At 43.3% G+C, this 22,662-nt stretch overlaps 2 protein-coding genes across 3 annotated transcripts in view; both read left to right on the top strand.

Moving 5' to 3' along the window:
* Positions 1–11,958, top strand: part of PTPN22 (protein tyrosine phosphatase non-receptor type 22) — a 71,219-nt gene extending 59,261 nt beyond the window's left edge. For both annotated transcript variants that reach the window (XM_056139153.1, XM_056139154.1), the window contains 2 exons: positions 1,477–1,554; positions 11,894–11,958. In XM_056139153.1, coding sequence (XP_055995128.1) covers positions 1,477–1,554; positions 11,894–11,958 — 143 coding nt within the window. The remainder of the gene's footprint in view (positions 1–1,476; positions 1,555–11,893) is intronic.
* A 2,303-nt stretch (positions 11,959–14,261) lies between these two features.
* RSBN1 (round spermatid basic protein 1) overlaps positions 14,262–22,662 on the top strand; it is a 49,594-nt gene continuing 41,193 nt past the window's right edge. The window contains exon 1 of the mRNA XM_056139120.1: positions 14,262–14,958. Within this exon, the coding sequence (XP_055995095.1) occupies positions 14,262–14,958 (697 nt within the window). The remainder of the gene's footprint in view (positions 14,959–22,662) is intronic.

Genomic DNA, 22,662 nt, shown 5'->3' on the forward strand with positions numbered 1-22,662 from the left:
TCTCGGGATCCAGTGGCTTTTGGCAGAAATGTGTCCGGTCCTTGCAGTAGGTTATTGGTGCTGGGCCACCCCAGGTGGGAATAGGTTTTGTGCCTTGGCCTGTTCCCCCTGGTGGCCTTGTGGTCACCATCCTCCAGAGGCCACTGGACAGTCAGGTTTGGGCCCGCAGTGACGAGACACAGAGACTCAGAAACATATCTCAAAACCCAGCGGCTTTTGGTAGAAATGCATCTGGATAGCGCAGTAGGTTACTGTCACCAGGTCACCCCAGGGGGAAAGGGTGCTGTCCCTCTGCCTGATCCCCCTTAGCAACTCAGTGGCATGCCATCCGCCAGAGGCCACTGAACAGTCAGGTTTGGGCCTACAGTGACGAGACACTTAGGGCCTCACGGGATGGGGGTGGAGCCAGCCCTTTTCTCCTCCTCCCAACGAGACCCCGAGTCGCCACCCACCAACAGCTCTCTGGCTCCTGATCAAGCTGCTTAACAGCCATGATCCCAGAGACTCAGGAACAAATCTCAGAACCCAGCAGATTTTGGCAGAAATACCTCCAGATTGAATCGTTAAAATTTTGGAATTTCAGTATCACGCGGCCACTATTGCAGCTGTGCAACCTCATATGTTATTTATAACCAGCAATAGAAAACAAATTGTCTACTATTGCCTTTTCGGCAGATCTGAGTGTTGGGGTAAAATCCCAAATTTAATAATGGTGGGTCTGGTGTCAAAATATTGAATATAATCAAAGTACAGAGAGAGTAAATGTGGAAATCATCTGCCCCACAGGTAGGGGGAGGGTATAGGTTGGGGGTATACTGGGGTTCTTGGTGGTGGAGAATGGGCACTGGTGAAGATATGGGTTTTTTATTGTATGACTGAGATTTAAATCCAAAAGCTTTGTAACTGCTCTCATGGTGATTCAATAAATAAAATTACAAAAAATGAAAAAAAGAATAGCAAAACAAAGCAGCATAATAATGCTTTGGGGAGAATCTGAGCTGACCAGTGTCATCTATGATGGGAAAGGGAAGAAAGCTATTCCAGGAATAGAGGGTAGTATTATCTATCCTCTAAGGATGAACTAATGTGGAGAATAAAGTGATTATAAAATATATGAAAAATGGTCAGAGAGCAAAGTCAGATAAAGTCCAAAGCCCAAATGTGCATCCCCCTAAAGTTGATTCACAATGTAATGGATTTTATTCTGAATCATTTGGTGATTCTCTTTAGTGATGTTTTTTAACTGGACAACCTGTTTGTATAAAAGAATAACTCTTTAAAAAAATATTCACACCGTGAGAAGATTAGTTTTAACCTATTTCATCTGTATTTTGTTACATTTTATTGTGTTCTATTTATCTGGGGGTATTAATATCTTAGGGGGAAGTGTTTAACCTCGATAATTATGTGGTTTGATAAAGAGTAATGTGTTTGCCTTCATTCTCCCACTCACATTTTTTTTTTGTTTGTTTCCAGCTCTCTGTAATTCTTCCCCACAGAACAAGCCTGCAGACTCTGTTCAGTCAAATAACTCCATCTCTTTTCTGAATTTTGGTATGTGTACTACTTCCCAGAAGAACTAAATATATTAATCTAAATGTAGAATAAGAATATAACGTTAAATGTTATTTAAGGTTACATGCATAGGACCTTGGGCTGGAGCGATAGCACAGCGGTAGGGCGTTTGTCTTGCACGCAGCCAACATGGTGAACCCGATTTCGATACCTCCGCCCCTCTCTGAGAGCCCGGCAAGCTACAGAGAGTATCTTGCCCACACGGCAAAGCCTGGCAAGCTAACCGTGACATATTTGATATGCCAAACACAGTAACAACAAGTCTCACGATGGAGACGTTACTGGGCCCGCTTGAGCAAATTGATGAACAACAGGAGGACTGTGACCATGACATGCATAGGACCTTATATTTGAGGTACATTCATATTTCTATTCTTTTCTATGAATTTTATCTTTTTCTATTTGACCTAAGTTACCTATCTTAATTAGGAATGAATTGCCTAGAATATGCAGAAAATAAAACTTGCTAGCCAAATTATTATATTGACATCACGGTCACGGTCTTCCTGTTGTTCATCGATTTACTTGAGCGGGCCCAGTAACGTCTCCATCATGAGACTTGTTGTTACTGTGTTTGGCATATCAAATATGTCAGGGGTAGCTTGCCAGGCTTTGCCCTGCAGGCGAGATACTCTCGGTAGCTTGCCGGGCTCTCCGAGAGGGGCGGAGGAATCGAACTTGGGTTGGCCATGTTGGCCGTTTGTAAGGCAAATGCCTTACGGCTGTGCTATCGCTCCAGACCATTATATTGGCATGTAGTAAAGAAATGTGACTCACCAAATTAGGAAGTTCTGAGATACTGTGATGCTAGACACTAGACCCTCTGCGGGAGCCTCGCCCCACGCCTTGGTAGTCTGTCGGGTGTCGGTGGGGAAGGACCGCAGTCACGGCCTGGGCAGTGCTTGGCCCTGTTGCCCCTGCTGGTCAGCCTGGGACCGTTTGCCCTTTAAGAGAGGTGTTTGGTCACAGATGTTTACTTCAGTTTTTGTCACTGAAGAAAAAAAAATTAGTAACACTGTAGATGTGAAGACTTAGAATACAGAACACAAAAACATGGCCTCCTGCGCTGCATTCCTGCTGTGTCCCACCAGGGCCGCAGCCCCTGTGAGCCCCCCTCACTGCCCCCACCCAGTGGCCGCTTCCCAGTGGCCGTTGAGCTGACCTGTGGAGCGTGGGGAGCCCCCTGGATGGGCAAGGGCCAAGGTTACAAGAGGGCCTCCCACCGGGCCCACTAGCAGCGCCCCAGGCTGCCTGTGAGCCCCGCTCCACGGGGGGCAGGGGCCTCCAAACCAGCTCAGGCCCGGGGGTTATGGGGGACCTGCTCCTTGTGTACCAACCACCACCCTGTGTTTGTAAATACTTTGTCATCCTTTGGCCCTCCGAAGTTTCTTAAATGTGTTATTTACTTCTCTCGAGCGGGCCCAGTAACGTCTCCATTGGAGACTTTGTTGTTACTGTGTCTGGCATATCGAATACTCTCGGTAGCTTGCCGGGTTACTTCTCTAATCATGACAATTATTTATAAAATAATACTAAACATATTATTTGTGGGTTTTTGCTTTGTTTTGCTTTTTTGGGGCCACTCCTGGCAGTGCTCAATGCTTACTCCTGGCTGGGCTGAAGGGGACCATTTGGGGTGCGAGGGATTGAACCTGAGCTGACCGTGTTTAAGCCAATCACCTTATAGCACTTTATTTGCTGTATTATCTCTCTGTTCGTCCTCCTACTACATGTATTATTAACAGAAAAGTAGACCTTACCAGAAAATCCTGGAGACTCTGGGTCCCTGGATCTCATCTTGAGAACTACTACTCTATGGTGTTGTCCTTCTCTATAAGGTCAAAATTGGATTATTGTAACATCCATATGGCAGGTGCCAAAGATGAGAAAGAAATGTGAAAGAGGCATGCCGTCTTTTGCTGACCTTAAGATATTGGTCTAGAAGAGGCAACATTTTCTCATCTCACAGTCCCTTGAAGATAATTCAGATATGTGCTGTACCTAAACTGCAATAGAGCTGGGAAGTGTAGTAACATACAGGTACTTCTGTAGAAATATTTTCTCATTGAAGCAGCAGCAAGGAAAGATTTTGATCAAACAGTAATATTCTTTGTCACTTAAGATCTGGCTTTTTATCTCACCTTGATCCAGCAAAATCAATACCATTTTATTGGGATGGCAGTCACTGGACTTTACAATGTTACGATTTGTAAAAGCTTATTATTCTGGGCTGGAGAGATAGTGTTTGTGGCCTACCCAGGTTTGATGCTAGCCACCAAATGGTTCCCTAAGCATCACTGTGTGTGGCTCTGGAGGCCTCTAAGCACTGCCAGATGGCCATGATATCCTTGGCATTGTCTGAGCACAATGTATGCTTGGTTTCCTGGTATTGAGCAACCGGTTCAGTTGGCTGAGAATTGCCTGGAATGGCCAAGGGCCTCCTAGGCACCACTGAGGAGTCCTTACCCTCAAGGTATTTTTGTTTTATTTTGTTTTTGGACCACTCCTGGTGGTATTCAAGATTATTCAGATTCTGTGCTCAGGAGTCTCTATGTGGTGCTGGGGATTGAACCGGGGTCAGTTGTACAAGGCAGGCTTTATTCCTTGGTACTACTTCTCTGCCTAAAAGTTATTCAAAAAAGAATGTTTTGTTTTGAGGGCATAAAGGATACCTATGCTTTTTGAAATTGTACATTATGCATTGCCCTGGGGCTGGAGCGATAGCACAGCAGGTAGGGTGGTTGCCTTGCACATGGCCGACCCGGGTTTGATTCCTCTGTCCCTCTCGGGGAGCCCGGCAAGCTACTGAGAGTATCCTGCCCACACGGCAGAGCCTGGCAAGCTCCCCGTGGCGTATTCAATATGCCAAATATAGTAATAACAAGTCACACAATGGAGATGTTACTGGTGCCTGCTCGAGCAAATCGATGAACAATGGGAGGACAGTGCTACAGTGCAGTGCTACCGAGTGATGATCAGGTCTTACTCCTGGCTTTGTGCTAAGGGATCACTCCTGGTGGTGCATGGGGACCATATGCAGTACTTGGAATCAAGCTGGGGCAGACAGTATGCAAGCATTTTTCTGCTGTATTCTTTCTCTGGTACCTCTCTTATTCTTTGGCCTTCTGTTTATTGTTGATGCTTTGTGATGGCTGTAGGCTGTATTGTTTGGTTTTGGAGCACCAATGTTGCATGCTTTGTTGTGGTCCTGGGGATTGTGCTTAGTGCACTTGGGAGGGTGACCAGAATTGAACCTGTGGCCTTGCATTGCAAAGCAGGAACTTTTTAGCTATTGATACTCCTTTCTATTTTTCAATTGAGAAATAATTGATACACATTAGTTTCAGGTATACATGATTTGCAATTTGTGTATATTGATAAACGGTCATCTACTTAGGTATAGTTTTTGTAACTTTGTTCATAGTTACAAAACAATTTTTTTTGTGATGAGATTTTGGTGGGGCAAAAGCAACGGTTTGGTTGATACCCAGCAATACTTAGCACTTACTACTGGCTCTGTGCTCAAGAATCACTCCTAGCGGGCTGGGGATGCCAGATATCAAATCCTAGTTGGCTGCAAGCAAGGCAAGCCCACTGCCTATTATACTAGCCCACTCACTCAACCTTCTCCTATGGTAACCATGAATCTATTTTCTGTATCTATGAACTTGGTTTGGGGGTTTTTAGAATTACATAAATGTGATCACGCAACATTTTTCCTTCACTTGTCATAACATCCCCAAGATTCACTCATATTGCCACAATAGAGGATTTTCTTTCTTTTTTTATGGTAGCATAGTTGACTTTGTGTGTGTGTGTGTGTGTGGGTGTGTGTGATGTCTTGATCTCTTCATCCATTGTTTCCATATCTTGGACATTGTAAAGAAAGCTGCAAAGAACAGAGAGGTCCATATTCTTCAAGTTAGTGTTTTTCACTTTCTTTAGCTACTCAGAAGTGGAACTGCTGGACTATATGGTAACTCTAATGGAAAAAACTATTTTTTTGGCTATATCTGTCAGTACTCAGGGGCTGTTCCTGGCTCTGCTCAGTGGCTATACTTCAAGGTGCTGAGGGTCCATCTGCATTGCTAGGATTAAAACCATGGATGTGGCTGTGAGCTATGCAAGCTCCTTCTGTTTAAAAAAAATAATAAAATCAGCTTTGTAAGGGTCTATCTCACAGTGACTCAATAAAAGAAAATATTAAAAATAAAAAAAAATTATAGCACTGTAGCACTGTCCTCCTGTTGTTCATTGATTTACGCAAGCGGGCCCAGTAACATCTCTATTGTGAGACTTGCTTGCCGGACTCTCCAAGAGGGGCAGAGGAATCAAACTCAGGTCTGCCTTGCTGGCCGCGTGCAAGGCAAACACCCTACCTACTGTGCTATTGCTCCTCAAATAAATCTATTTCACTCACCCAGAGTAAGCATTAACACAACCCCAAAAAATCCAAACAAAACTTTCTATTTTCTCTCACATACACTAGATCAACATTACTCACCTGGGGTCCATGTGCCCCACACTTGTGGACCTCAGGATATTCTTAGAGGGACACAGGTCAAAATCTGGTAGATAGTGGGGAGGGCCACAGTGTGAAACAAAGTGCCAAATTGATAGGTGATGGGGGTCATAGGAAGTGAGGTCGGAAGGGACCCATGGTTGGCAAAAGGTTGAGGAACATCACACTAAATGACTCAGATCCCAAACTTAGATCATTTTCCCCTTCCCTCGTATCTCATTACCAGATGTTGTATCAATTTTAATTATAAAATTGCACATTAAATTTATCTCCATCTAAATTGCCTCACATTAGTACAGGTCTCTGAGTCACATTCTTTCCCCTTTCGCTCATCAATCTATTCTTCATGGATCCATTAGTAAGAATGAGTTTCTCATTAAAACTTTACAACTATTTTGGGTTCTATTTTGGAAAAGCACCAACTGCATTTTAAGTTCTGGACAGTACTGCTTACTCTGCCCATGTCCACTATTGCCTTACAGCCAAGTTTCCCAGCCCCCACCCACCCATCAAGTGTGGCTCCCTCATTACTTTCATTATTTGTACTGTTGTTTCACTAGCTAAGAGAGTTTCTATAGTCCATCAAATGGACTATTTCTACTTACTAAATTCTTTTTTCTTTTCTTTTCTTTCTTTCTTTCTTTTTTTTTTTTTTTTGATTTTTGGGTCACACCTGGCAATGCACAGGGGTTACTCCTGGCTCTGCACTCAGGAGTTACTCCTGGCGGTGCTCAGGGGACCATATGGGATGCTGGGAATCGAACCCGGGTCGGCCGCGTGCAAGGCAAACGCCCCACCCGCTGTGCTATCTCTCCAGCCCCTCTACTTACTAAATTCTTTCTCACAATAATTTATTTTGTTTGCTATATTTCAGCTCTTTCTAAAATCTGTAATTATCTTTTTTTCCCTTTGGCTTGTTTATCTGTCCATAAAAAGGTAATTTTAAAAAATACTTTATTTTTGAATCACTGTGAGATAGACCCTTACAAAACTGTTCATGATTAGGTTTCAGTCATACAATGTTCCAACACCCATCCCTCCACCAGTGTACATTTCCAGCACCAGTGTCCCCAGGTTCCCTCCCATCACTATCCCCTTCCCAGTCTGCCGCTAAGGTAGGCACCTCTCTCTCTCTCTCTCTCTCTCTCTCTCTCTCTCTCTCTCTCTCTCTCTCTCTCTCTCTCTCTCTCTTCCCTCTCCTCCCCACTTCTTCCTTTTTGGGCATTGTTGTTTGAAATACAGATACTGAAAAGTTATCCAGCATATTCCTTTACCACTTGTTAAACTCAGTTCTTGTCCAGCTATTGCTGTCATCCTGGTCCCTTCTCTATCTTCCCTACCCTCTGCCTTACACACGTGTGGTTGATTCCAACCATTGACCAGTTCTCCTAGTTCCAAGCTCCTTCTATTTTTTTTTTTTAATTTTTATTAGTGAAACACCATGAGGTACAGTTGTAGACTTACAAATTTTTGTGCTTGGGTTTCAATTATACAATGATCAAATACCCATCCCTCCACCAGTGCCCATTTTCCACCACCACGGGTCCCAGTATCCCTCCCACCCCCCATCCCCCCTATCCCCCCCTGCCTCTGTGACAGGGCATTTCCTTTTGTTCTCTTTCTTCTTTTTGGGTGTTACGGTTCGCAAAAGAGGCACTGAGTGGCAATCATGTTTGGTCTATAGTCTACTTTCAGCATGCTTCTCTCAACCTGGGAGGATCCTCCCAACACCCTTTATTTGGTGCTCCCTTCTCTATCTGAGCTCCCTTTTTCCCTAGCATGTGTGGCTGGCCTCCAAGTCATGGAGCAAAGCTCCTGGTACTAATCTTGGCCACTCTTGGGTATTAGTCTCCTATTTTGTTACTTTATGTTTCCCAGATGAATGCAATCTTTCTATGTCTATCCCTCTTTTTCTGACTCATTTCGCATAACATGCCAAGCTCCTTCTTAACATTTGTGTTTTCACTGGCCTCTATTTGTAATTTTTATAAGAAACCTCCTCACCCCTCCCCTTTTTTTTTTTCTTTTAGGATCATACCCGGCAATGCACAGGGGTTACTCCTGGCTCTGCCCTCAGGAATTACCCCCGGAGGTGCTCAGGGGACCATATAGGATGCTGGGAATCAAACCCGTATTAGCCACATGCAAGGCAAACACCCTACCCGCTGTGCTATCATTCCAGCACCAAAACTCCCCTTTTCCATAGTGATTAGGACAACTTTTTACAGTCCCATCAATGCAAAAGTATTCCTATTTCGCCATTTTTCTCATCAGCACTCATTTCTTGTTTACTTGATATCACCTGCTAACTATTCTAAATGAAAGAGATTTTGTGGTTTTGATTTATATTTTCCTTATTAGTGATGCTGAACATTATTTTATGCACATATTAGATATCATTAAGCTTTCTTGGGGAAAATGTCTATTTATATCCTTTGTCCATTATATAATTAGATGATTTTTCTTTTTTTGGCTTCTGAGTTAAATTAGTTCATTAAATAATTTGGGTATTAGCCCCTCATTAGACATAGGCTTGCCACGTGTTTTCTCTCATTAAGTTAGATTGTCCTTTCATTTTGTTTATGGTTTCCTTCTGGTCTTATTTTTTTAACAACCGAAAAAGAAAAAAGTGATATGAACTAGGCTTCTGTCCCTTTCCCCAGTTTTTAAAAAAAGTATCACTATTAGGGGCTGGAGCTAATGATAGTGGGTAGAGCACCTGCCTTTCATGCAGCTGACCTAGGTTTGATCCCTGACACACCATATGATCCCCGAGCACTGCAAGGAGTGAGCCCTGAGCATAGTTGAGTGTGGTCTAAAACCCAGTCTCCCCTGCCCCCATCTAAGGTATCACCATTAATAAACTTAATTTCAGTGTTTTAATTTTTAAAAATAACTTTATTGTCATTAGTTTAGCTACATTCAATATTCCAATATCAATCCCCATCACCATTGCACTTTTCTAATACCATTATTTCTAATTTTCCAACCATCCCTTGAGCTTGTCCCATTAGCAGGTCCTCAATTTATTTTACATTGTTATAATTTGCTAAAAGGATAATCAAAAAATGTTTCCTTAGAAGAAAGTTAGTGAAGATTTTTGTATCTCACCATGGAGTCCTTAAGCCCTTGTGTAAGAGATTACTAAAATATTGTTACAGGTTAAACCTTCTGTGTTTACATTTTGTTAATTGAGATTGGTTGCTTTTTACATTACATCCCAACCCATCTGGTTTGCTGCCCATGGTTTATCAGTGTTTAGAGTTTGAGATGAGGCGTGGCCAAAACCGTGGGCTGCACTCCAGGGTGTACAAAATTAACAGGGTGATATAGTTGGAGTTACATTCTTAACTGAATGGTGGCTTTGGAAGGTATGTGTAACTATTGGGCTTCCAGTGGCAACAGGGAGATGGGTTGTGGTAGCCCATCAGTGACCTTGTGAAAGCTGAAGATTTCAGTCACAAAACCTGCATAACTGAGTGTTTCAACAAATTAATTTCTGGATGAGACTCATCTGAGCAGTGGGGTCTGGCTGGGAGCATAGCAGTGGTTGTGGAGTGTGGAGGTTTTCTGCTGCCAGAGTTCTGTTTGGGTGGGAAGTAGGCTCACCTGCCCCACTCTGGGTGCCTCAGGATGAGTCAGCCTTGTGCAGGATTGGGGATAATTCTGCAACTTGTAGATCTTTTTTGAGATTTATTTTTGAGTCTCTGGATCATGACAGGTGAAAAAACTTACATGGCGCCAAAAGTGCCCCATTCATTCTTGTATTTTTTAATTTTTGGGCCACACCCAGCGATGCTCAGGAGTTACTCCTGGCTCTGCACTCTGAAATTACTCTTGGCGGTGCTTGGGGGGACCATATGGGATCAAACCTGGGTTGGCCATGTGCAAGGCAAATGCCCTAACCTCTGTACTATTGCTCTGGCCCTCAACATTCTTATATTAAATTCTGTGCCCATCTTCAAATAGAAGACTCATCAAAATCTTGCATTTGTTCACATTTTGAAAGAAAATCCAAATCAATAATTCCTGACAATTCCATCAGAACCAACTGCTCCTCCTCATCCATGGTGCTAGTCTCCCTCAAAATGTTTGTTTTCAATCTTCTTCCCCTCAGTTCTGAAAGTTTTTTTCTTTTCTATTTAATGGGTGGTGGTGGTGGTGGTGGTGGTTCAGATTTAAACAACACTTGAGTAGTCATTTTTTAAATATATTTTTGTTTTTTTGGGTCATGCCTGATGGTGTTCAGGGCTTACTCCTTGCTTTGTGTTCAAAGATCCCTCCTGGGAGGACTCACGGGACTATATATGGTGACGTTTTCTGAACCTAGTTCCCACTTGCAGATACCTTATCAGATGTATCTCTCTGACTCTTGTTTACTTTTATGCCAGAAATTGTGACTGATGCTATTATTTACTTTCATAACACCATAATTGACTGAGTTGCTCGTACAACAGTAGTTTCAGGCATTAAATGTTCCAACACCAATCCCACCATCAGTGTGACCTTCCATCCGCCAAGATCCCATTTTCCACCCACCACTTCTGCCTGCCCACGTGGCAGGCACAAAAATTTGTCTTCCTATTGTTCATTACAAAATAAAGGCAGACGAAATGTTCAAAACTGAGATCAATAAAAGTTAAATTGTTTTAATTATTACACCTTACAATGGTGTTACTGAAGTCGTCTGAGAATTTGATTGACTGGACTAGCTGGTGCTAGCTGAGTCTTCTATGTTGTTTTCACTCACTGAGCTTGGTGGGCTTCTGTGAAATTTTCCCATCAGATTTACTGTGATCCTACTGGGCTGATAGTGTTGTGAAATTTGTAGGTGTTGCATGGCCAAATATGTAATTACTTGGTTCAGGGCCTATGAAGCTGGAACAACTTGGTGGCTTAGCAACTTTATGAGGTTCAGTTGTGGAGCTGGGCCAGTTCTATGTCAGAGGATATTGGGTGTGGCTGCAGGTTGCTATGTCTTCAGCAGGAGCAATCTGCCCACCTCCATTCCTAGAGGGCCCAAGAATTGTCATCCTGGACCAGTCTACCTGGAAAGATTTGATGGAATCATAAATCATGTTTTTTTCAAGATTAACTGTGGAGCTGGCAATTTCTCTGCCAGCAAGATGGATACTCTATATTTAGTCATAAAAATGAAATTAATTCTGAGGCCACTATGTTAAATTAAGTCAGAGAAAGAAAAATATGACAGGTCCCACTTATATGTGAAATTGAAAATACCCAAATCATAGGAATATCAGCATGGTATTTGTTATGGGTGACGGATGAGAGGAATGAAGAGGATGAATGGATGAACTATAACATATAGACTATAACAATAGTGCATTACACACTTAAAAACAGATTAAATATGAAATGTAATCACACATAAAAAAGATAATTATCTGAGGTGATGAATTCATGAAGATGTGAATTAATTTTGCTGTGGCTATCATTTTGCAATGTATAAAACTAACTTAAATTTATATTTTATATCAGTAATATGTCAATATAGGTGGATAAGAATATGATGTTGATTGCTAAATGCTATAAATGGGTTCTTCACAAAGTAATAAATTTACAAATTAAAAAATGTTATTAGGTTCCATTGTTATAATTTAAGTTTGAACTTCATCAGTCAATGCTTTTATAATCGATTACCAAACTAATAAAAAATATCGCCTACCTTTTTGAAAAATAAATCATTCATTTGCATGTTACTATATACTCTAAAATTTAAATATTCATTTCAAGGTAAAGCCTCTCATTTTCTTTCAATTTTACTTTTGTTTCCAGGTTTTGCAAATCGTTTTTCAAAACCCAAAGGACCAAGAAACCCACCCCCAAGTTGGAATATTTAAGGCAATTTGGAATATGACTGCAAATCATCTGTGAACATCTAGAATTCTGCTAAAATGTGAAAACTATACTCATAACATCAGCAATAAACATATGCTAATGTGCTAATGGTTTTTTTTTTTAAAAATTCACCGTACAGATTAATGCTCAAGTTTTTACATTTTCACCTAATTTTCATTAGGCTGCAAACTGAAAATAAAATTCTATCACTTCAGTTTATGTAGAGAATCTTGTATGGAAAAAAATTTTCAGGTGGACCAATTTTTCATTTTTGGATTTTATTGTGCTTTTTTAAATTTTGCTTTTGGGTCCTAGGCAGTGATGCTCAGGGGTTACTCCTGGCTTTGCACTCAGAAATTACTTCTGTGGGGCTCAGGGGACCATATGGGATGCTGGAAATTGAACCCGGGTCTGCTGTATTCAAGGCACGTGCTACTGCTCCTGCCCCTCATTTTTCGTTTTGGAAATGGAATAAAAAATTTTGTTTTTCTGTCAGTGCTCAGGGTTAACTCCTGGCAGGGCTTGAGGTTCAGCTCATGCAAGGCAAGCTCCCTACCAACTATACTATATCTCTCAGGCCCCTGAAATAAATTTTTATCCTAAATTCCTCCAGACACACAGACTTTAAAAAGAATTTGGAAAAACTGGATACCAATGTCTCCCTTGCTAGAATTTACTCTTAAAAATGGGTTAAAAAATCTTAGCTTGTAATTGTAGTACAAGATTACTGCTTTTGATAATGACATTTCCCCTCCAGTTTTTTTTTTCCTAGAAGATTGTATCTTGTCTGGTTCCCCAAAGGTTGTGGGAAACTAGCGTTGACAAATGAACATTTTAGAGTATGTAAAGAGTAAATCTTATTATTTTTTTATTTGTATATACCAACGAACAAGGTTTCCAACTACATTCCTGAGAAATGTTGGTTTTATTTTGTGTTTACTCTTTGTTTTTGGCCAACCCTGGCGGTGATGAGGGCTTGTCTTTGCTCAGCACTCAGGAATCACTTCGGGTGGGAGACCGTGCTGGGGATGGAACCTTGGTAACTCGCATGCAAAGAGCCCAATTGGCTATCTTATCGTGCTAGTCTAGACACTGCTGAGAAGTTTAAACCAATTATTCAATTGCCCATTCTGGAATAATGGGTTAGAGAGAACGCAATGGGCTGGGGCAGGAGCTTGGCAAGCAGTAAAGGCAGGTACCCGAGCACTATGCTGGGGAGCAGCCTTCAGCACCTCTGGGTGTGGTCCCCAAATTCCAAAATCCACGAACATGGGTTTATCTTAAGAAAAACCTGATTATTTCAAGTCAAGTTTTCCGTGATAAATGCCAGTGCATAATTACTATAAAAGAATTGCTACAAAGGAGTTCCTTAAGTTCCACTAACGACGATTTGTAAAAGTCGTCACACACACACATACACACACACACACACACACAAAACATTTGTTTCATATTTTTTATCAGGAAGCCTATGATAGGGCAAACTGAATGCAATGTTTATTGTATTTCATATACATGGTAGGTGCTCAATAACACTTCCTGTTTCCCACTGCGGTCCATTCCGCCCGACGCCTCCCGCGCATCGCGATCTTCCCGAGTTCTCCACTGCAGTCCGTGATGCCCAAGGCTTCTCCTAGGGCGCAAAAGCGCCCGCGGCGTGGGTGACTCTGAGCGGGAAGAAGGGAGTGGCCACCTCGGGGCTCGAGACACGCGTCGGGAGCCTCTACCCGATACTTACCATTCGACCAAAAAGTCGGCATACTTCGCAAGCCAGGCTGGCCGCCCACCATCTCTCCGCGGTGCTTCGGCTTCCGGGCGGCTGAGGCGGGCGGCGCCGTCACCATAGCAACGGCCGGAGCGCGGACCGAGTAGCAGCGCCCCCCCTCCCCCACCAGCCGCCCCGACCCTCTGCACGGCCTCGCGCGCTTCATCCCCAGCGTTCCGGACGCGTCCGCGGCGGCGAGGCGAGGCTGGGGAGCCTCTGACCTCACAAAGGGGGCGAGGGCACGCGCGCTCTTCTCTTCCAAGTAGCCATGGAGACGGCGGGCTCCGGGTAAACTGACGGCGGGCCCGAGCGAGCCGCGGCCGGAGCGCGCCCACACGGCGCCCGGAAGCCCTCGACATTGTCCGGGCCGTTAGGGCGGTTGGCGGCAACTCTCCGCCCTGCGGCCGTTGCGTCTCCGCCCGCGCGTGCCGCGGCGCACGCGCGCTGCACTTCGGCGGCCCCGGCGCGCGCGAACTACGGCTCCCGGGAGGCCTTGCGCGGCGCGGCCTGCGGACTGGCGCAGCCACAGCCGCTTCCGGCATGCTCGGCTCTGGACGCAGAAGCGCCGCGGAGTGGAGGAACGCGGTGGAGGCCGAGAGACTCCAATGCCCAGCGGGCCGTGCGCGGGTGGCGCTTGCGCGCTGCGCCGACGGGGGGGCGGTCGGGCCATTTAAATGTGTGTTTGTGGGTGAAATGGCTGCGCAGGTCGGAGCGGTGCGCGTCGTGCGGGCGGTGGCGGCGCAGGAGGAGCCGGACAAAGAGGGCAAGGAGAAGCCCCACGCGGGGGTCTCGCCGCGGGGCGTGAAGCGGCAGCGCCGAGCGAGCAGCGGGGGGTCCCAGGAGAAGCGGGGGCGGCCCAGCCAGGACCCCCCGCTCGTCCCGCACCGGCGGCGCCGCAGCCGCCAGCCGCCCGGGCCGCCGCCGCCGCCGCCGCCGTCGGCCGCCGCCAGCCTTCCGGGCCCGGGGGAGCCGCTCCTGCTGCCGCCGCCGCCGCCGCCGTCCGCGCCCGCGCCCGCGCCCGTGGCCGCCCCGCTGCCGGCGCCGGGCGCCGCGGCCCTCTTCACCTTCTCGCCGCTGACGGTGAGCGCGGCCGGGCCCAAGCCCAAGGGCCACAAGGAGCGGCACCGGCACCACCACCACCGCGCCGCCGAGCCTGAGCCCGGCGCGGGGCACCAGGACCAGCAGGAGAATGGCGAGCGGGCCGCCGGGGCGCCCCCGACCAAGGCCCCCAAGAGAGGTGAGGGCGGCGGGGCCCGGCCCGCATCCCGCCCCTTCCCCGCAGCGCCGCCCCCTCGCCGCTCCTGCAGCTGCCGGGCCGGACGGGCCGCGGCTCGGGTCGCGGCCACCGGCTGACCTACTTGAGGCTCCTCGCCGCAGGCCGAGCTGTCAGTGCCCACCCTGCCCGCGCCCGAACCCCGGCCGACGTTGTTTGCAAACCGGGCCACAGCCCCGGCGTGAGTCCTGCCGGAGGTTGGAAACTGCCTTCCGACCGGGAGATGTTCTCGCTCCCAGTTGCCCTGGGTGGGAAGCGTTTCACGCGCTTTTGCCTCCTCTGCGCCCCAAATTGTCCTGGGTATCGCAATGTCATAAATGCCAGGGCTTTTGGAACAGTTTGAATTTTTAATGGAGGTTCCTCCGTGCGTTACTTTGCCTTCTTCATAGCTCCTTTAAAAAAAAAGCTGGATGGAGGGAAAATGATTGTATTTTCATATTTAAATCTCAGTGACCAGAAAAGGGATTAGGGAGGTGGTGGAGGGAGGCTTTCTTTACTGTAGGTAATTATTGGATCCACTTGGCCTCTGAAAAGTGAGAAGCGTGCTGCAGGAGGTAGTAGATGGGAATTCCATTTACATTTGATTCTGTCTTGCGCAACAAGATTGAGAATTGATTTAATTCCCAGGACCCCCACTAAAATCAAGAATATCCAACCATAAAACATAGGATTACCTAATTAAGTGTGGGCTCCAGGGAAATTAGGTTAGCCAAAACTGGTGACTTGCTACTCCCAGTATTTATCATTTGTTTATATTTGCCGTAGGATAGCTTGGATTGACATATTTGTATTTTGTATATGATTCTACGTTCTTTGTAGAATCTTAAGAGTTTAATATACTACTGTTTCCTAGTAGGAGATTAATTAGATTACTACATGAATTAACTAGTCTTTTGATAGGACTTCTTTTGATAGGATTCCTTCCACATACTTGGTTTGGTTTTAACTTAGGGCTAATCTTATCTTTTCCTTTCAGTGCAGTTTGTTGCAAATTATTGCCTAATGAGTGTTTATTGAATTGAATTAACTATGTCTTTGGTAGTATCCCATCTTCTCAGCCTTAGAACTTTTGCCAGACAGACAGGAAAACTAGTTTCCACCAGCAGTTTGCCAGGTCTTGCTCTCATACTTTTACCTTTTTTCATCGTTGTGTGTGTAGTGTGTTTTGAAGGATGGGGACAGCCCGTGCCCAGCTGTGCTCAGCCACACCTTGCTCTTTGCCGGCTATTTCTCCCACCATTGCTCCTGGGGACCATATGCTGTGCCCTATTGGAGCTCTGCATCCTATGTGCAGAGAATGCACCCAGCCCATTGAGCTGTCTCTCTATCCTGTGTGGATTAAGTTCACAGAGCTAGATGAAATTTTAGACATCAGCCAGTTTAAAGTTGTGTTGCACAAGTGAAAACCGAGGCCCAAAGAAGTGGAGATACTTAAGTTACAATTTATTAGTACTAAGTACACATTAAAGAAAAATTAAATGGATTTTTGGTGTAATAGATAAATACAGTCTCTATTTTTACAGGTCTACTAAGTTTTACTTCAGACTTTATCCCTACTCCTGTCCCACTTCACGTTGCTCTAGTTTTGGTATGTTTTCCACTTCTTTGCTTACCTTTTCCTTACGTTTTGGTGCTAGAGTAGTTGCAGTAGCCAACTCCATTAAGAATTTTTTCTTCTTGAGGGGGACTTTGGGGTACACTGACCCGGCTGTGCTCAGGGCTAATTCCTGGCTCTGTTTAGGGATCAGTCTGGCAGGCTTGGGGGACCATATGGGGTGCTGGGAATTGAACTTGGGTCAGCCATGTGTGTGGCAAGCACCCAGCCCTCAGTATTATCTCCCCAGCCCCTAAAATTTTCTGACTCATTTCTGACCCATTCCCCTTTTTTGAGCCAGAAATTACAATACAGTGTGCAGTAGTGGTTCACAAGGTGTTTTTCTGAAGATTGCATAGTTCTTAAGTTCTCTAAAAAAAAAAAAAAAAGAAAAGAAAGCTTTTACCCGGGACTGTGAACACAGCTTTCTGTGATGATGGAAATGTGGCTAATGTGACTGAGAATGAATAGTTGCTTTGGCCAGTCAGTATCTCCTTGGACAGCACAGCTTAAAGTTTTTGAAGTTTGTTAATATGTGAATAGAAGTGGTTTAATCTAGGCAATCTTGAATCTTAGTATTTGGAAGTGGAAGGGCTCCCTGCCCAAATACATTAAGGAAAAACTGTGCTGTAGACTTTAGGTACATGACACATTGACATTTTAAGTTTTGGAAACCCTCCAAAATGCAAACTGATTTAACCTTATTTTGTTTCCTCTGTTTTTGGACATAACTCCGATCCTTCTCTCTCTCTTAGCATCATTATCCTTGTCAGTGGTACGCAGGAGGCATACTTGTGGCTCTGCTGTAAGCTAAAGACTCGAACCTTCAGCTTCAGTTTTCCTGCCTGTAAAAGGGAGTTGTGATATTTATTTTTTGTAAGACTGCTGTGGGGGTTAAGTGGGGACGTAATGCAGAAGGAGCTTAGCACAGTTTCTGACAGAGTTGGCACTGTTAAAACTGCCTTTTGTTGCCTTATTATGTTGTTCCTTGAAAAAGCTCTAAGACAGTTGAGGAGAGTGACTAGATCTTGTTATTTACAGAGGTTTGTCTTTCCTTCCCTTGTCCACGGATTTTCAAAATAATTATATATTCATAGGAAATGATGAAGACAATGCAGAGAGGTTCTTACCTTTCACTTGCTTCCCAGACTGGTTACATCTTACATAACAACTGTATAATATCAACACCAGGAAATTGGCGTTGGTACAATGTGTATATGTAGTTTGGTGCCATTTAATCACTTATAGATTATTTTAACTCCCACTGCAATCCAAATACATGGCATTCTTTCACCACAAAGGTCCCCTTCTGCTATCCCTTATACTTTTAGACACCTGCTGTCTCCCTACATCCTTAACAGCTATATAATGTAATGCAGTATGAAATCTTTTAAATGTGACACTTTCACTCTAATGTCCTTGAAATTCAGTTAATTTTTATATATCAATAGCGCACTCCTTTTTATTGCTAAGTAATATTCTGTGATATGATTGGTACATTTTAGGCATTTGCCTATTAAAATGGCTAAAATGGTTACTTTTAGCCATTGGTTGATTACATTTTGCCTATTAGGAATAAAGCTATAAATATTCATATCAGGTTTTTGTGCGGATATATATTTTCAGTTTGTTTTGTTTTGGGGCCACAGCTAATGGTGCTCAGCGCTTACTCCTGACTACCCAGGAATCACTCCTGCCTGTTGTTGCTCAGGGGGACCATATGAACCATATGGGGTGTTGGGGATTAAACCCACATTGGCCATATGCAAGGCACTACCCACTGTACTAACCCTCTGGCCCCCATTTTCATTTTCTTTTGAAATGTAATTGCTGGGTCATTTAAGTGCATATTTAATTTTTTCTTAAAAGGTATTGCTGTGCTGTTTTCTAGAATATTTGTCCCCTTGTTGCTTATCTATCAGTCGTGTGTGAGACCCATTCTCTACCTGTCCTTGTCAGTATGTGGTGTTACTGCTATTTTAATTTTAGCTGTTTTAATAGATGGGTCATGCTATTTCATCATGGACTTACTTTACATTTTCCCAATGGCTTATAATACTGAAATCTTTTATTTGCTATTCTTATAGCTGCATTTACAAAATATCTATCTTTTGTCCATTTTCTAGTTAAGCTTTTTTACTCGAGCATTTTTTTTTTCCTTTTTGGGTCACACCCAGCGATGCGCAGGGGTTACTCCTGGCTCATGCACTCACGCTCGGGGGACCATATGGGGTGCTGGGAATCAAATCTGGGTTGGTCATGTTGGCTGCGTGCAAGGCAAACGCCCTACCCGCTGTGCTATCGCTCCAGCCCCTACTCGAGCATTTTTATACTTTATATATTATAGAGTTATGTCCCTTGTTAGATATATGGTTTAGAAATATTTTTTTCCACTCCATTATTATCTTTTCTGTCCTCTTAAATGCATAGGGTCTTTCTCACAGCAAAAGTTTTAAATTTTGCTTAAATACAATATTTTTTTAATGGTTCCTGCGTTTGGTGTTGTTTCTAAGGTCTCAAGACCAAATGATTTTTTCTTTTTTTCTTAATAGGTTTCAGTTTTAACACTTGTGTATCATCCATTTGCGTTAATCTTGTGAAAGATTTATTTGTTGAGGTTCTTTTTTTGAGACCTTTGGGGCGGGGTGGGGGACACGACTATTCTTCTCCTAAGATTGTAAATTGTTTTTGCATCTTTATAAAAACTCAATTTCACTAATTTTGTAGCACCCATGAGGTAAGATTGGTGTATAAATTTTGAAAGAAAAAAAAAACCCGAAACAAAAATGAACTTGCCATGTGAAATCATATCAAACAGTGTTCCCATAAACTTTTTGTAGCGTACTGCTGCTTATTCAAATGTATGATCTCTTTCTACTCAGCAACTGAGATAGAGACCTTATGTCCTGCAAAGGTCATTAGATAGCTCTCTTTACGAAGAAGTTTGCGGATTCCTGAGATAGTATGTTCCCACATACCAGCTCTAGATTGTGCAGTTTAAATTTGTGCATAGGTAACCACAACTTAGAAATTAGTAAGAGAGAAAGTGAATCTAGGGCCCAGTACTTTTGGCTTAGTGATCCACTTGTCTTTTATTTCTTATGGAACACATTTGACTTTTTTTATTCTAAAATTATTGCTACTTTAAGTTTATTGAAGGAAAGGACTACTTTGCTAACAGAGCTTTATAAGTAAACTTTTTCAAGCCCTTCCTTAAACTAAGTAAAAAATTACAAATAGTCTCTCCCTAAAAACTTCTAAGGTATGAAAAATAATTATATGTTAAATTGTTACACATTTGAATTGTTAATAGAGATATTAAAATTTTTTAAATACATATATCAGTTCCTGAGTCTAAACTGACAGTTGCTTAAGTGTCTTGGGAAATAGATTTTTTTCCCTCCCTTTTGTTCAAGAAAATCATGGAACATACTTTCTCCCCCCCAAAAGACAATGAAAGTAATGCTTTTTAAATAATTCTTGTTTAATAAGTATGGTTTTAATAGTATTGTAGTATTTTTTTGAAAGTGAAGAAGGAATTTGATTCCTGTGGTTCTCTCATCAATGTCATCAGAAGAGAGATGTGTTCCTAGCTGTTTCCTTGGGGGGTAACCTTCTTTCATTTTTTCATCTTTGACCACCACCCAATTGCTATTATGGAGTAGGTGTCCCTAAGCCAGATACTTATAAAAAATTTTTGTGATGTCAAAAATTACTGGCAGAAAATTTAAATTCAAAAACAGTTGATCTTTTTTGGTTATGGGAATTGGGAATTACATGGAGGTATCCTGAAATAAACAGGTGATCCTTTTAGTAGAGCAACAACTTTAGGGACTCATAGTTTTCCCAGATTTACCCAGAAAGGCCAAAAGGAAAAAAAAAAAGGAAGAAAAAGAAAAATGAATTATCCTTTAGTGAACAGTAAAAATAAATGAATTGGTGCTTCTTTTTATTGGAGGTGTCTTCTAACCCTGCAAGTCCATTAACTAGGAAATTATAGTTGTTTGTTGGATGTGAGTATTGTAGGGAAGTGTTAGCCGAGTTAGAAGAGAATGAAATATATATTAGGAATGTTTGAATTCTGGAATCAGACAAGAGAAAGTTTGAATGTTAGTTATTATCTGCTAACTTTGTGACAATATAGGTGACTCTTGTTTTCACACTGTTTTCTTCTCTGACATGATTTTATGTATACTTCCCTGGTTAGAAGCTTAAAATGAGATTTGACACATCTCCAACATATCGGACCTTAGGAAACCGTCTGTGAAACATAGTTTTATTCTGTCTTGGAATTTTTTTCCTTTTTACATGATTTCTCATGGCAAATCACATGATGCTTTGGATTGGTAGTTTCTTTTTTTTTCTTTCTTTTTTTTTTTTTTTTAAAGCATGGTGGCTTGAGCAATAGTACAGCAGGTAGGGCACTTACCTTGCATACGGCTGACCTGGATTCGATCCCTGACATCCCATATGGTCCCCCAAGCACCAAGCATCACTAGGACTAATTCCTGAGTGCAGGGCCAGAAGTAATTCCAGAGCATTGCTAGGTGTGGCCCAGAAACAAAACCCCCATTTTTTTTTAAAAAATTTTTATTAGTTAGACACCATGAGGTACAGTTGTAGACTTACAAATTTTGTGCTTGGGTTTCAATTATACATTGATCAAATACCCATCCCTCCACCAGTGCCCATTTCCCACCACCACGGATCCCAGTATCCCCTCCATTCCACCCTGCTTCTGTGGCAGGGCATTCCCCTCTGTTCTCTCTCTAAAACGCCAAATTTTTAAAACAAAAATTTGTGCTCCTGGCAGTGCTCAGGACCTGCTTCTTTGTGTAACTTACTCCTCTGTGTTCAGGGATCACTCCAGGCAGTGCTTAGGGAACCATATAGGGATCCAACCAAGGAGGCCATGTGCAAAGCAAACTCTTTAATTCCTGCACTATATATTTGGCTGCTGGATTGTTAGATTCTTACTCTTAAATTTTGGTACTCCAGAGTTGTTGCCAATTCTTTCAATGAATTTTATCAAATGTTAATATGGAAATTATGATAATGATGATAATGGCACCGATGGATACTTGCAATGAGGGCTTTCTAGTCATTGTCTCATTTAAACCTTACAGTAACTGTGAGGTATTGGTATTAATATTTTAAGATGATGTGTGTTTAGCGACTTACATGCTTATAAAGATTTGTAAAAGAGGTAGAGCTGAGAAATTAACCTACTCTGGTCACCTGAAAGGTTCTGTTCTTATGTAGTTCACTATGTTGCCTCTAGTACCAATTTTGGGGCAGGAATAGTAGTTAACATGCATTGAGTATTATGTTCTAGGACTTTTTGGAGCATGCATTGTTATTCTGCATATTTTATGAGGAATTACTATAATTTTCCCAAAGAGAAACAAAGTGGAAAGACATTAACTTGGATAAGATTACACTGTTAGGAAGTAGTTGGACAGGGATTCAGAGCTCTCATTCGCATGGATGTGGGGACGCAGAGAAGGGATACTGGCTCCTGTGTGTGGTAGGGCAAGCTCTAGGGCCGCAGCTGCTAATGCTTAGGGGCCATGTTGCACCAAGTTATAACTCGGGTCCCTGCTCATGCAAAGCATGTGCCTGAAACCACTGAGCAATCTGCCTGACCCCTATAGTAACTGTGTGTGTGTGCGTGCATGCGTGTGCTTGCGTGTGTGCGTGCACACGCATATGTTGAATCATGTGTGGGTGCTCAAGCATCCTTGCCTACATAGTGAAGGAGGTAGGTAGGTAGGTAGGTAGGTAGTGTCTCCCTATAATGACTGATGACTTTTATTTATTTTAATTTTATTTTTTGCTTTTTGGATCACACCCTGCGATGCACAGGGGTTAGTCCTGGCTCTGCGCTCAGGAATCACTCCTGGCGGTGCTTGGGGGACCATATGGGATGCTGGGAATTGAACCCGGGTTGGCTGCATGTAAGGCAAACGCCCTACCCGCTGTGTTATCGCTCCAGCCCCAGACTGATGACTTTTAAAGACAGCAAATTGTCTCAGGTGAATGTATCTCTCTTTGTAGAGTAACATACTATGTTT

Source organism: Sorex fumeus, unplaced genomic scaffold (assembly GCF_029834395.1).
Source record: "Sorex fumeus unplaced genomic scaffold, SorFum_2.1 ptg000131l, whole genome shotgun sequence".
Lineage (NCBI taxonomy): Eukaryota > Metazoa > Chordata > Mammalia > Eulipotyphla > Soricidae > Sorex > Sorex fumeus.